This window comes from Lytechinus variegatus, chromosome 2 (genome assembly GCF_018143015.1).
Source record: "Lytechinus variegatus isolate NC3 chromosome 2, Lvar_3.0, whole genome shotgun sequence".
NCBI lineage: Eukaryota > Metazoa > Echinodermata > Echinoidea > Temnopleuroida > Toxopneustidae > Lytechinus > Lytechinus variegatus.
Window position 1 is genome coordinate 12625540 of NC_054741.1, and position 15277 is coordinate 12640816.

The following is a 15277-nucleotide window of genomic DNA, read 5'->3' on the forward strand; positions in this document are numbered from 1 at the left end:
TAAATTTCCACTATTCTGGAAGCTTCTAGTATTGTCTTTAAAAAAAAATTGACTTCTGCTTAGAGCAGTCTAATTCTACACATTCTTGAAGATTCTTGAGTGATCTCAGTGCAATTAACAATGTAAACAACTAAGCTAATCCTATTGTTGTTTTCCTCTGCCAGCAGTCTCTATTGTATGCCAAAAATCATTGTACATTACACAAATACCAGACATTGCTCTGCTTCAGTTAATATGCGTAATAGCAAAGCTCAACTTCTGGAATATTCTCTACCCACATTATCTTAAGAGAAAAAAATAGCTAAGTGAATAAATGTAATTTCTCTTTCAGTTCTTCTTGTATGTAGTGCGATCAATAAAAAGTTTACACTTTGAAAAAGTCCTGAGAATTGAAAAATATACTACATGGGGATAATTTTTTCACATATATTCTTGGATTTGGGTCTCATCTATCAAAGGAAATAAAACATTTTGACAGAATATTACACCTGAGTGAGCACTGTCCATTTTTGTAAAGCCTGCAGTAATTTGTTTGTGCAGAAATGCTCATTTTCACGCTGTGTCAAGGAAAAAGTCATAAAAAATCAGTCCATTTCTCAAACATTCTCTTGCATTTTTAGCCAACTGAAATAAAACAGACACATTTAAATATTTTGTAACAACTTTGCAACCCAAATTGATGTTTTAACCCTAGGTAAGCATAACCTATACCTTTTTTTGTGCCATCTGGATTTGAGGACATAAGTGAATGTAAACAAAAGTTTTATTTCAGACATCTCCATCATTTGTTCTCTAAATTTTTATCATTTAAAGTGGGTTTACATTTCATATTTCATTTAATACTTGTTTCTCCTCACTTTTCCCAAGCTTGACAATGATTAATAGTAATAGAAAGACAATCAAGCCCAAGCCATTTCATGTAAATCACAGCTCCATGAAAAGCAGATATCACGATGGCCCCAATGTGTTGGGAGGAGGGGGGGGGGTCACAATAGCGCTCTATGAAGTTTTTTTTGCATTGAAACAAGTTTAAAAGGTAAAATATATATTCAAATGAATCTTCCTAGCAAAAGTCCATGTGTTCTTCATGGTTAACATCTACTTTTTGTCAAATAACTATTTCCAAGTTCTTCGCAAATCATTTTTCACGAACTTTTCAAAAGTAAAATGTGCTCAAGCGGAAAGATTTTTTGATAATTATAGCGTCATTTGCATTAAGAGATCTGTACCAATGTTTAAATGTGGAAAAAGCTTCAGGATATGTCAAATATTTAATTTTACAAGATTAGTTCTAAGTGTAAACTTTTTTTGATAGACACTGTATAACACCATTCATTAGATGATGTTCTAGGTTAAAGATGTGAATTTGTTAGTCATTTGTATTGAAATTATCATTCATGTTTTTTCATTTGCATGCACAATTTCATTATATTTTCATTGTAGGTCTAGATTTTGACTTGAGAAATTCAACCAAAAATGGCATTCTACTTCTTGAGGATCCATTAGATGTAAGCACTCATTTTATTATTACAGAAATAACCTTAAAGCGGAATCTAACCTTGGTCATAAAATGTGTTGGAAAAGAGAAGAAAAACAGTGGTAAAAGTAAAAGATACTGGACAAGCAATAAGAAAGTTAAAGCTGCTTTAAAATTGAGATCCCTAATAATATATAAATTTCAAATTGGTAACTGGGTAAGTAAATTATGACAGGGAGCAAGGACAATTTTCTCATAGGCCATTTACTTTATTATCAGGATTTAATGGTTTTCTCCTAAGTACCTAATTCCCTGGGGCATTAATCAAAATGTATCCAAGGTAGCACATTGTTTTTGTCCTCATGAAAAAAAAAAATTTGAAGTAAAACTTTTGAAAAAAAATTACATGTTATACATTGTAGTAAGTGGATGAGTAGTCCTTGCCATCACTGTGACATCACAAATGCAGCAAATTTGAAGCCTCCATGTGTATAATGATTACCGATTTTTACTACTTAAAAGAATTCATAACTTTCTTATTGATTGTCCGATATTGTGAAAACTTTCACGTATCAACTTGCGTGATTTATCTTTTTCCTCTAAAAACAACTTATTTGGGTTGGATTCCCCTTTCAGAATAATTCTAAACTTTTTCCTGAATGTCTCATGTCCTCAACCTTGGTAACCCCCCCCCCAATGTATCTATCACTATGCTAATTCATAACTACATTGAATGTCTATGCCCTAATAGAGTTATGATGTGGAAGACATGAAGTGATTAAAGTGTTTTACATGATGAATTTTGCGATTCTTACATGAGAATCTATTTTGGTCTGATGTTATTTCGAAAGGTCTGCACGTTAACATCTTTTTGATATAAGACTTATTTCAGAGCATGAATCGGGCTGAAAATTTCAGGATATTCATAATATGATTGTGACAGTCCCTGTAAACTAGAGAAAAATGAGGAAAATGACGATGTGTATATTTTTTACATCGTTGATTAAATTACTAATCAAGCTTTAGTCTAATCAAAGTACCATTCTAGGAATAGTTGTACTACTCAGATTGATAAACAGAAATGGTTGTTCAATTTAATTTCAAGAAAGTTCTGCACAGTCCTTACGTAAGATCCAGTTGCATGAGAGACTTTTTGTGTAACAGTTTTTGAAAATTCAGAGCGAATCGTACTGCGATATGAGGAAATAGATAATTCTCTACATTCTGTATTGATGATGTCCATTGGTCATTTACAAGGGCTATTTATGACTTTTTAGAGGATTAATTGCTCTTAGCCCAATGATTTTTTTTTGTATTTCAGTGTACATTTAATGAGAGGGGCTTTAAACATGTTAAGGAATAAATTGTCTTTGTCCCTCAATGTATGTTTAATTAGTGTTCATTTAGTAATTTGCAACTATTTCCAAAGCGCTACATTTCAAAATGAAAAGCCTTGTTTTCCCATCCATTTTGTAATTTGGTTGATTCTTTTCCTCTTGGTCCGTTTTTAGCAAGAATGGGCTCCTCATTACTTTGTTCTGACTGACACCAAGCTGTACTACTCAGAAGAGACCAACACCCAGGCCAGTCAGGATGATGATGATGATGCTAGCTCCATTGAACCGGTATGTACCTCAGTGACGATGTTATCCTGACATTTTTCATTCATTCATTCATTCAAAAAAAATAGATAAATTGCTGTGTTGCTCTCATAAGCCCAAAATCAGAAAGTTGGGTTGGTTGTTTGGGTTTCTTTCTATTTTTTTAAACCTTAGCTGCTATGTTGGGCAAAGAAAATAATGCATGGGATGATTTATCTATGCAGTCAAACATGTAAAAATGAATATTGAATTTTATAAAGCTTTTGTTAACCATTGAATACAAATTTGAGCAATTTTTTGCTCGAATCATGACATTTTCTCCCGAGAACATTCCATTTTTATATTTTCGATGTGTTTAAAAAGTGACCCTGTTTTTTTGTTGGACGGATGAGGGCAACGTAACAATTTTTTTCGTCTTAATACTATAGCAGTCTATTACGCATGTTGCTATTCTATAACTCCATGAGGAAGAGATTTCAACTGTCAATCTCCTGCATGAGTTTGAATTTCTCCCAACCCAGGCTGTATTTTTCCTCTCTTTCCTCATCACAGCAAATATGAATTGCTATCCTTGTATTTTATTTCATTTATTGTTGTTCATGTTCAAAGATAGAGAGCTGATATATCCCTCAAAGTGGCGTAGTATGTGCCGATGATGGGATTTACACACAGATTTGAGCTACAAGTCTTCTGTTTGCTAGGGGGTCTTAGAGGGAGATAGTGGTAGTTCGGGGTATAGAGTCTGTGATAAGATACTGTGGGCCAGTGGATTTAAATCCCACCACAGCACCCATGGCCGTTTGGTAATAATTAATTCTGCATTTGCAACTCTAACAGTTTTAAAATCAGTATCTTAGCTGGTTTTTACTTCAATACTAAGGTCAGAAAATAAGTATCTTACTAGGAATCTTGCTCAAATTATATACTTTTAGCCAGTTTTGGCTCTTAATTCATTGATTTATCCAAGTATTTCACTGTATATTTAAGTTACCTATAAGGTTGGCTTGAGCCAAATGATTCAGAAATCTGATTGACAAGTAAAGGATTTTATTTTCAGTCATCCTGCAGAATGATAAATCATTGCTTTTGGTGCAATGCATGAGATGCATATAATTGGCTAGAACATTCTGACGTCATAATGCTCCTCAGTGCAATTTGTGGCTTACTGAACAAAAATACCAATTTAAATATTTGCCTTATCCAAGATTTTAATTGCATACTGGCCCTCTGTTTATATCAGAAAAATATGGTTTATACTTTCACAACTTGCAAGATATTTGTAATGTAGATATGAATGGTGGATAGCTACAAATTTGAAGGAAGTGGTTTGTACAATAAGTGAATAATAATCAGATCTATGTTGAATTTGAATGTACATACCAAGGCCTCCATCCCCCAAACATAACCCTTTATGGCAACTTTTTAATTAAAATTAAGTACAATTTTATCACTTATTGTTTTGAATGAGTTATCGTATTCTATACAGGGTGCCACACTTGATTGCAGCTATTGTTATTTTATTATTCCCTTTTTCCAAAGATATAAATTTCTTGTGTATACACCAATAGTATTGTCTTTCTATAGCTATTTTGGGGTTAATAAAGTTGCAATTTCAACTTCAATGTCCAATGAAAATTGTGGTTTCAAACAGGTAATCAATTATGGCCAGTTATAAATAGTAATATATTGTATGTAATACAGTCTTTAGGATTGGAATGGCTGATCAATTCTGTTTGTATGAAAATCAAACACTCTGCCATTATTAGCATGGGAGGAATAAGAAATATACATTTTTTCACCTCAAATCACCTATTCCTAGCCATCCAAAGCCCAAAGTGAACTGCACTTCAATGAAAATTGGTTTTTCGGAGATCTCAGCACTCCAGATCGGAGCGGCACGTCCATTGCTGAAGAGCTTCTTAAGCAGTACAACGGAGAAGATGGCACGTTCATTGTGCGACAGAGTGATCGTTTGCCGAATAACTATAGCATTTCTTTCTGGTACATCATCCTCAGTGTGGGGGATTGTTAATATCAAGCACTTGCTTAAACAATGAACTGCTGCTGTTTTTTTTATTCAAGCAAAATGAGATAACTTCATACTGTCAATTATATTTCATTATATTTGATAAACACATCACGTAAGAGTTGCTTGTAGATCATGCATGCATAGTTATTATTCTTGTGCAATTTGGTGCCAGTATGTGTAACTTCGTACAGCATGATGTATACTTCTTAGATCTGTAGCAGTTCTACATTGGCCAGTAGGATAGCTGCTACTGCTTGTTATGGCAATTTACACCAGTTGCATAAAGCAAATGTATGTGAGTTGCCATTTTTCAATGAGTAAAGTTGCAACAACTCTTTAGATGAACTCACCTTATGTGAAGCTGACGTTTCACAAGAAGAAATTGAAAAAAAGTATATATCAAGTTTTATTGATATGTGGACACACTATATTATTTCTAACATATTTCATCACTTTGGTATCTAAATTCAACAGATCACGATTCCATAGTTGATGTTATTTGGTTGATAATCATGCCATCACTTTTACTAATTGATTTCTTTTGATCAGCACATTTGATGATTTTCATGGAAAATATTAAAATTGTGCCATTTATTTTGTTTCTTCCGTGGGGGTGATCAAAGATGGTTAGCAACTTGTAAAGGACCCTGTTAACAAGTTCGCAATAGAAAGAAGTTAATGAAACACTAAAGCTTTAAAGTTAAGATTTGCATAGAGCTTGACAGAAACGCCAAATTTTACTTTCTGTGGTATTTTTTTTCTTTACTGTTTTTCCCCAAAAGACTATAGGTTTTGTGGAAAACACTTTTCTTCTCTAACAGCATTACAACTATTGCAGAAAAGGCCAAGAAACTGTTGTTCTACTGAATATAGAGGGTTTATAAAGAAAGGAGGAACCATAAATATGTATCTCTATGAGACTGATATTAAATCAGTGACAAAAGAATCATATCTTGAAAACTGCACATATTTTTATTTATATTTCTTTTTTTTTCAGAACAATGGTGTTCAGTTATGTTTGGTTCCAGAAACTATATTAAGGCATCATTCAAATGCTTATGAATTATACTTTGAAGGGATTTATTTTCTTTTCACTGATTTGATATCTTTCTCATTGAAAGATTAGAAAGTTTTAGTTTCGTTTCTTTTCAATACATGTTTTTCCTTCTTGAAAATTCTTTAAAGGATTTATCAAGTTTTGCTTTGCTTGCTTTTTACAACTAATCTCAATTATTTGCAAGCAGTATCAATTAATCCCTCCTCTGCACTCTTTCTTTTGACTTTGCTTCATACTCACACTCACCTTAGGCCACACCCAATGAAGAGCTTCACTACTCCGAACCCTGGTTTCACGGAAAACTAAACACAAACCCAGACCAGCAGCCCCGCACTGTTGCTGATGAGCTTCTTACACGATATCAGCAAGGCGATGGAACATTCCTTGTTCGTGAAAGTGAAACCTTCAAAGGAGACTATTCCCTTTCATTCTGGTATAGCTTCAAATTCTTATAATTTATCTTTTTCTTTATTTCATTTTATTTTTATTTATTTATTCATTTATTTATTTATTTTTTTTTGGGGGGGACGAGCTATGGATTGAATACAATTTGCAGAGTCTAATAGAAAGCCATACTACAGAAATGCAGAGATGCTGATTATCAAGGAAAAGTTAATGGTTTTACTTCAAGAAATCATAATTCTCATTGTTTTCTGATCCACACTTTGATAACCTTCATTCAATTGTCTTTAACATTGAGAAAAACCTTAGAGATTTGCCAGAAAATTCAGATGGAATTAATAAAAATTTACTCTCTTTCAAATGTTCTGGTATGGCTTCAAATTTCTTTTAGATTCAGTCTGTGAAAAATGGATTAAGACCTATATACCTGATTTATATATTGTTAAACTTCTTCTGGAATATAAGAGAGATCCCCAGGGCCCTGTTTCATAAAAGTTATTACTATAATAACTTTGCAATCTGATGACAACTGCCATGGAATCCTTTACTTTGATTGGCTATTGACCATTGTTACCATGGTAATAACCATTGGATGGCAATGTTGCTGTGCAATAGTAACTTTTATGCAGCAAAGCCCCTCCATCTGTGAAAAATCTCTATGAAAGATAATATATACTAGTAGAGCTCTCTGGAATGTAAAGCTTGATAAAAATGTTTCATTCAAAGACTGATTTTGAGAGAAATATTTGTCTGGAAATAAAGATTCACTGCATTCATAAATGTGGGAGGTGCATTATTTTGTTTTATGAAGATTCAAGAAACACTTTATTTGTATTATGAGAAACATTATCGGTGTGCTGTTCCTGCAATATTGTATTTGAGGGAAATACTCGTTATAAGGAAAAAATATATCTATAGAATACTGGTTTCAGAAAGGTTCATGATAATGGAGGGGTTTTAATATTGATGCTTTTGTGCAATATTTGCATATCATGAATAACACAGCCAAGCTTTCAAGAGCTAGCTTTGCACAGCATTATCGATGTATTCCCATAGAGGTTAGATCACATTTAATATTATGAATGGATCCATTTCAATTGACCATTTCATTCACTTGAATTATTCAAGGTTGTTGTATAAAAATATGCAGTTTAAACTAGGTTTATTACTGAGTTTAAATGTGTTTTATATGCTGTTTCAAGAGTTTACCCACTGTCACTTTGAGCCACATTTTCACCTAAATTCATGGGTGGTGGTATATTTGCATTCGCTAATTCTGAAATGCATATTCTCGGCATAGAAATCAGCAATCATTAGTTGTCCATAAAATTACTATTGCTGCATTTTTTCCTCATCCATTTAGAAATTTATCTTGTTTAATGTAGAAAATAGTAGAAAAAGTAGTGGATTAGTGGGATGGCCATTGAATGCTTTAGAGATAACCGAAGGATGAACTGGAAATTATTATTTAGTTTGACTGCATGGCTAGATAGTGCTTGGTGTTTTTGTTACGGTTAAACCTGTTAATAAAGACCGCTCAAGGGAAACAAGAAAAGTAGTCTTCATGAGCAAGCAGACTTTAATGATAGGATCATGTAATATGTATTTTAATGATTATTCTTGGGAAACCAGACTTGTGGTCTTTGTGCGCAGGTGGACCTACTATCCAGGTTTTCCACACAAAAAAAAATTGCTGTCTAGTCTTATATCTAGCTTGCAGTGATGTATTTTAAATATCAGCAAATCTTTATTAGTAAACTTGGGGATCTATAAATTAATATGCTTTGCTGGTGGGTGGGGGGGGGGGGTAGCTCACAGGAGTGGTAATTAATGCTTAAATGTGTCATTAGTAGAAAATAATATGATTTTTCTCTGATCTTTTCAAACTTCAAATTTGTAGTAAAAAAGATTTGCTTTCAAAAAAATACATACATGCATACTGTTTGGAAATATCTACTTTTACTATGCTACCCACATATTAAGGGATTTAATGTTTTCACTCTAAGATCATTGCTAATAACACATAATTCCACAAATGTCACATATGCGTATTGCCATTGTGTTTTTGCACATCGTCACATTGACATTCTATAATTATTATTTTTCAGTCACAAACCAGTCATGATATCCTTGGATAAGTATATTTGACTGAAATTATATATCGATACTGAAATTATTCTGTAAGTAAACTGTTAATTCAATTGCTTGCTTTATCCAATATTGGCTGACTAAGTTTTAATGGGGTTCTGAAACACATATTTTAATGTTTTAACATTCAAGATTGATTATACAAATGCTTATATTTGTTTGGAAAGAAACGTTTGTAAACTTGGACTCATGATTAACTAAAAACTGATTCAAATTAATAAAGCTATTTTTTATTGTTATGGTATCCGTCATAACTGCATCAGAAAAGAAAAGATGTAATATTGGTCAAGATATATTGAGATAAATGTAAATCTCTGTGATTTTAGCTAAATTAGAAGTTCATTCAGAGAAGTTTCATTGCAGATTTTACATATAGAATTAGAGATGAAAAACTTTTCATATCTTTACTCAATGCTTTTCTTGTTTTTCATTTCCTTTCCATCCCATTCTCCACCCACATCCAATTTCTCCTGCCCAAATTGTCGTACATCAAAACAATTTCCTTTTCATATTGATCTTACAAACTTCAATATCATGGCAAATTTCGAACTTAACATTCTTCCAACCCTGAATTCCATTCTAAATTACTATGCTGATCAACACAAAATTCATTGCTCTGACTATACATTACCAAAATTGCTCAATGTTGAATTTGAACATACATCAAACATTAATTACATCAAACATTAATTAATTTCCATGGAAAATTCATCTGCCCTGTTCAAATATCCCACCAACCTCTACTCTGATATGTGTTCATTATTATTTAATGTTGAAAAATGATCTTGAAAAAATATGAAATATGGAAATGCTAATTCAATTTGGACAAATTATTGGCTCTTAACATTTCTCCTGAATTGAGAATAATGTATTTCTGATGACCCTCTGACCTTCAAATGACATTTCTGTATTTTTTATTGATATCCCCTCTCCAACCTACGGTGTTGGGTGCATGCCTATCTTGTATGGGAAATAATTTCTGCTGTGAAAACCTTAAAATTGACCCTTGACCCCAACAACACCAAAAATGCACATTGACCTTTGGTAGGGCCATGGGAAAGGTCAACCACTGTCGAATCAAGTCCAAGCTTGACCGAGGTCAATCCAAGTACTTCCTTGTGGAGAACATGCCGTTTGATAGTCTCTACACACTTATCAACCACTACCGGGCGGTACCCCTACGTAGCCGAGACCTGGAGGTTAGGCTCACTGAACCAGTGCCCCAGCCCCCGAGCCACGAGAACAAAGAGTAAGTGTGAATTGGGTCATAATATGCCGACCTTCCCCCCTGCACTCCCCTATTCCCCCTCAATATGAAGGTCGCTTTGAGAGCTGGATTGCCTGTCTACTTCATTGTGACCCAAATGCTGCACGTCGGTGTTGCATGTTAATAGTGATTCTATGTATGTTTTGTCTTGTATTTCTGTCTCTGGTCGCGATTGGATCATCACTTCCTTTCATTTATTTTCTTCTAGCCTCATATCAGTATTTTAGCTGCATCATGCTCTAAATCATACATGTAGTTTGTGATTCCTTTGCTTTGGATTTTTTTTTGTGTGTGTGCTCTTGTCTTATTTGTGACACATGCTTCCTTGTCTTTTTTTGCTTCTTATTTTTGCATGCCATTATATAGAGGAAATGAATGAAGAGAGAGGGGAGTGAGAGAGAGAGAGAAAGGGATGGGGTGGGGGGAAGGGAAGAGAGTGAAGGAGAAAGGGAGAGAGTAAGAGAAGGTAAGTATTGCATCAGCGAATTTCAAAACGCATTTTGCAATTCATCTCTTTCAGCAGGCAAGCCATTCAACATCACACTAACCTCATAGGAAAACATATTTCTCCATATCAACCCGTTGCAGCCCTTGTGTAATTGGGTATTAAATTAATGATAAAACCTAACCAATTTGTTATTCCCCCCTCTCGGTGTATTTGCCGATCGCACCCTATTAACCCACCCCCACAGGGCACATAACCAGGTCAATCACTGCCGTATCCGCTCCAAGTCCATCCACGGCAAAACTTGCTATTATCTGGTCGAAAACCTCCCGTTCCCGAACCTCTATACTCTCGTCAACTTCTACCGTGAACGCTCGATCAAGGGCGGAAACGGCATCACGGTGAAGTTAAAGGATACAGTCCCACAGCTGTATGGCCACGAGAACGCTGAGTAAGTGCAGGACTTTGCAATCCTTGAAAGGATTTGATTTCATGTAAATATCATTCAATCGCAGTAGGTATGTTTGGATTATTCCTAAAAATAATAGAAATAAGCATTCATGACATTTGAGAATTTGCACAAATAAAAATAATGAGATGAAAGTTTGCAATACCTTTGAATATCCGGTTTTATTCAATTTCCACCGAAAAGTGAACAGAGATTTAGGAAAGTGAATATATGATAGAGAGAGAGAGAAAGACAGACAGGGTGAAAGAACAAATTAAAAAAGGTTTAAATTAACTTGTTAATGACTTAAAAATGCATCTTCCATCTTCCCCCAGTCTTTTCATTCACTTACAATTCTTTTCTTTGATTGATTCCTTTACATTAATGAAACTTAGATTTTTATTAACAGTAAGATTTCTGCTACAGTTTGCCAAAGATTTCATTGAAAGCATTGAATATGTCAATGTTTATCGCTATCAGATAACCTGGCACTTTGAAAGAATAATTTTAGATATCAGTTTGGTAACTGAACAAAGGGAATATGAGTAGGCCAATTGGGCACGTAACTTAAAAAATTCTATTCTTATTGGATAAAAAGTATGTTTATATGTCTTTCTCTTTTTTTTTTCTTCAAATCTTCTTCTTTTCACCCTTTTTCTCTTTTTTATTTATTTCGTACGGGATCATCATGGTTATTTTTGACAATACATGTTAGTACTAGGTGTACTAATTTGATAAGTGCTGGTCAAAAGATTTTACCTGGTATATTTGCATCAGATCAGTGTTCTGTGTACCCAATCTAAACCTTACCGTACATAATTCTAACAAACATTAATTTCTTAATTGTTTCATTGTTTAATACCAATACTTCATTAATTTGTTTCTAGTTCTTTCCTTTTCCGTGACGAACTGTTTAAAGTGAATTAACATTTGCTTTGAAACGTTGCTCATTCTGTTGATGAAAAGATGAGTATAATTACATGTAAATCTGTGAATAATTTTTTTTTTGCCTGCTTCTAACATTGCTTTATGGTAGTATGTACATAATCATGCATCTGTTACCATATTATATTTGTGGATTATTTACTTAATTGTAAGTATATTGAAATTGTTTGATTGGACTCAAATTTAAGAGTAACTATTATGTACATTACCAAATCATAATGTTTCGTTATTTAATTTGCAAGGTTCATACACATATATGATTTAAGTTTAGAAAAGAAATATATTTTTTTCTTGTACTAGAATTTTATCTGTTAATTATAATATATTTGAATATTCAAATTTTGAAAAATCTTTTTTTTGCTTAATATGTTAATGCTAAGAAAGTTGATGTAGAGAATGTCTATTACCAATGAAATTAATTGTTGATTTATCTTTTATCAAAGTTTGTCTTTCTTCACTGTCCGAGATGAATATAAATAATTTGCGACATACATGTTGGCTTTTAGTCTGAAGCTAGAGCAGACTGATTGATAGGCATTTTTTCAAAAGTGTAATGCAATTTTGATTCATTGCATCATGTTTTGTTATAGAATAATGAACTGTTTATTCGAGTGCATAATGGAACTAATATATATTTACTTATATTTACTTGGTTTCTATGGTAATAGATGGTTTCACAGTCGACTGAGCAGACATGAGGCGGAGGACATGCTAAAGAGGGTTCGTCAGGATGGTGCGTTTTTAGTCAGAAAGAGTGAGCGAGAGAATGATGCTTTCGCCATCTCGTTCAGGTGAATAATCTTTTAAATTCTAGTATATCCCCCAAATGCCTACATTATATGGATGTGTATGTTCTAAAACTGTATGGTGTGGATGTATGTATTTGTGGATGAATTTTAGATTAATTCTATTTGCTTAAGAGGACAATGAATTTGAGGTGTTGAATTATTCTTTTAGTAGCCCAAACGTGAACAAGTGTGTGCAGCGCTTTGTTATCGAAAGGAAAGGCGCTAAATCAAATGATTATTGGATTGGAATGGAGTGGATTAAAATGTATTTGATTGGGATCCCAGCCACAATAGAAATAACTGCATATTGTTTCTTTTGTGTATACCGGTAAAACAACTTTTGAAAGACAGGAATAAGATGAGAAGTCCATGATTCATGCTGTAATCTTTGTCTCCTGATATGCAATCATGGAATTTGTTATAAAATAAGTTCATAGTTGGCAACTGTCCCTTTTTATAGGAACAGTCCCTATTAGGGGGGAAAGCAAAGTTCACCATGAATAATGACCCTGTGTCCCTATTTTCGTGAAATTTTGTCAATAGGATTGTGTAGAAAATTCAGAAAGGTCCCTACATGTATTTTTCATTTTGGGGGGATAATTCTTTTTCCATGTTTATGGTCATCCAATGATGAGATGTTTGTACAATGTAAGTTTTCTCAGATTCTTTATAGAAAGTTATAAACATTACATAAAGAGGACAATAAATATCCTGCGATGTGAAATTTCAATTTTCATGAAGAATCGTAAATAAAAGAATAATGATCATTTCACTTTTGTAACAATATTGGAAAGTTAGAGATGCTTCATTGATTTCCCATTATCAAGCATTTCTGAAATTTAGGCAGGATTTGAGGGCAACATCCTGGTACGTCCACAGTGAAAAAGCATAAGCTCGAATCGTAATGATGGTTTCATGACATGACTTCTGAATGTTTTATAAGTCTGTTTTGTCCATCAGTTACCATAGTAGCCATGCTTTTCAGCCAATCATAATCAAAGAGAGTATTTGGATCTGACAACTTGTCAGCCAGTCTCGTTTTGAAACATTCCCCTACTCAAGCTATCTTTGGTTATGTCTTTATATAAGGAGCACATACCAAAGATTGGAACACTTTATTTATAAAAAGTTGAAAGGAGGAGGAGAATTAACTTGTATGCAATTAACATTTTGGAACATTCTGCCTTTAAAATTCAAAGTATATGTAGAGAGTCACAGTATTGATTCATTAATGCCCTTAAAAAGAAAAATAAGAATAATACTGCCTGTAATATTTGAATAAGAATAATAACACTTGTAAAGTTGAATAAGAATAATAACACCTGTAAACATGAATAAGAATAATAACACCTGTTACACTTGAATAAGAATATTAACACCTGTAACATAAAAGTTACAACCAGTTGTATAATTAAGTATAACTGCAAATCTGTGACAAATCATATACAATAAGTTACACTTGTAAATGACAAACATATCTCTTCATGTTGCATCTTTGATCTTTGACCTTCAGAGCGGATGGGAAGATCAAGCATTGTCGTATCAAGCAAGAGGGTAGGCTCTTTACGATTGGAAGTGCCCAGTTTGAGAGCCTTGCGGAGCTCTGCAGCTATTATCACAAGTACCCCCTCTATAGGAAGATGAAGTTAAAGTCTCCTGTCAACCAAGAAGTGGTCGATAGAGTAGGAGGGGTAAGTTTTCAGTGCATGAGAGTGAAATCCAAGAATCACATGTGTTAAGGATAAATGACTGAAGTTGCAGTAAACATTGTTGTCATGAGAAAGTCTGTAAAACCCAGGTTAATTGTTAGTACAGTTACATAAACTGAACTATGTGAAATCTTGAAATACTAAGCAGAAAAAACAACGATCACATTGAAGTTCACCAACACAGATAAACATATGTGAGACAGTATATTATTATTGCTTGGAAAGAGACCCAACATCTGGATTGAATATTATGCTTATTTTGCTAATTTTTTAGCAACTACACAATTTCTTCCAGAATCTTTGGGCAGATATCTTTTATTCATACATAGAGACACTTGGGTGGTCATTTAATTGGATTCTGCACAAACTCATTTTTAAGTTGTTACCACAATTAATGTTCTTAAAGGGTTAGTGGTGTTTGGGAAATGCCTCTGGACTATAGAGAAGCTATCATTAGGTTCAGGGTTTTATTCCCTTCTCTGCCCTTAAGGTGATCTTCATTTGCCACATATGATGCAGGTGAGGTATATTGGTAACTGGCTAGAATGTATTCCTTGAAATGCTAAAGCACATTATTTGCAACTAAACTACAGCCAAGGAAATAATATCCCATGTAGAAACATTTGAAAAAAGTGTTGAATAAATGTTGCATATTATCATTATCTTTGCTATACCAAATCCCCTTATGAACATGAATAATTATCTTTCAAATTGATTTCATATATATTATCATATTCATTTTTATCAAAAATAAGTGAAGTATGAGATTGTTTCCGATTCAAAAAAGGAAGAAATGATTGGATTACTGAAAGTGGATTTTGATACAAAAATTCACTTTTTTCCTCATTTTTATCTGTGATATTTAAATATTTTTCCCATTATTTAGGATTTAGATCCAGAGGATGATCCTATCTATGGAACAGGAGGAATCTACATGGATCCAAACCAATTTGTACCAAAG

The 15277-nt window shown here is 33.5% G+C and overlaps 1 protein-coding gene across 1 annotated transcript in view; it reads left to right on the plus strand.

Moving 5' to 3' along the window:
- LOC121407348 (1-phosphatidylinositol 4,5-bisphosphate phosphodiesterase gamma-1-like) overlaps positions 1 to 15277 on the plus strand; it is a 69508-nt gene that overhangs the window by 40221 nt on the left and 14010 nt on the right. The window contains 7 exon segments of the mRNA XM_041598389.1: positions 1444 to 1508; positions 2989 to 3102; positions 6416 to 6597; positions 9763 to 9963; positions 12488 to 12610; positions 14121 to 14298; positions 15203 to 15277. Coding sequence (XP_041454323.1) covers positions 1444 to 1508; positions 2989 to 3102; positions 6416 to 6597; positions 9763 to 9963; positions 12488 to 12610; positions 14121 to 14298; positions 15203 to 15277 — 938 coding nt within the window.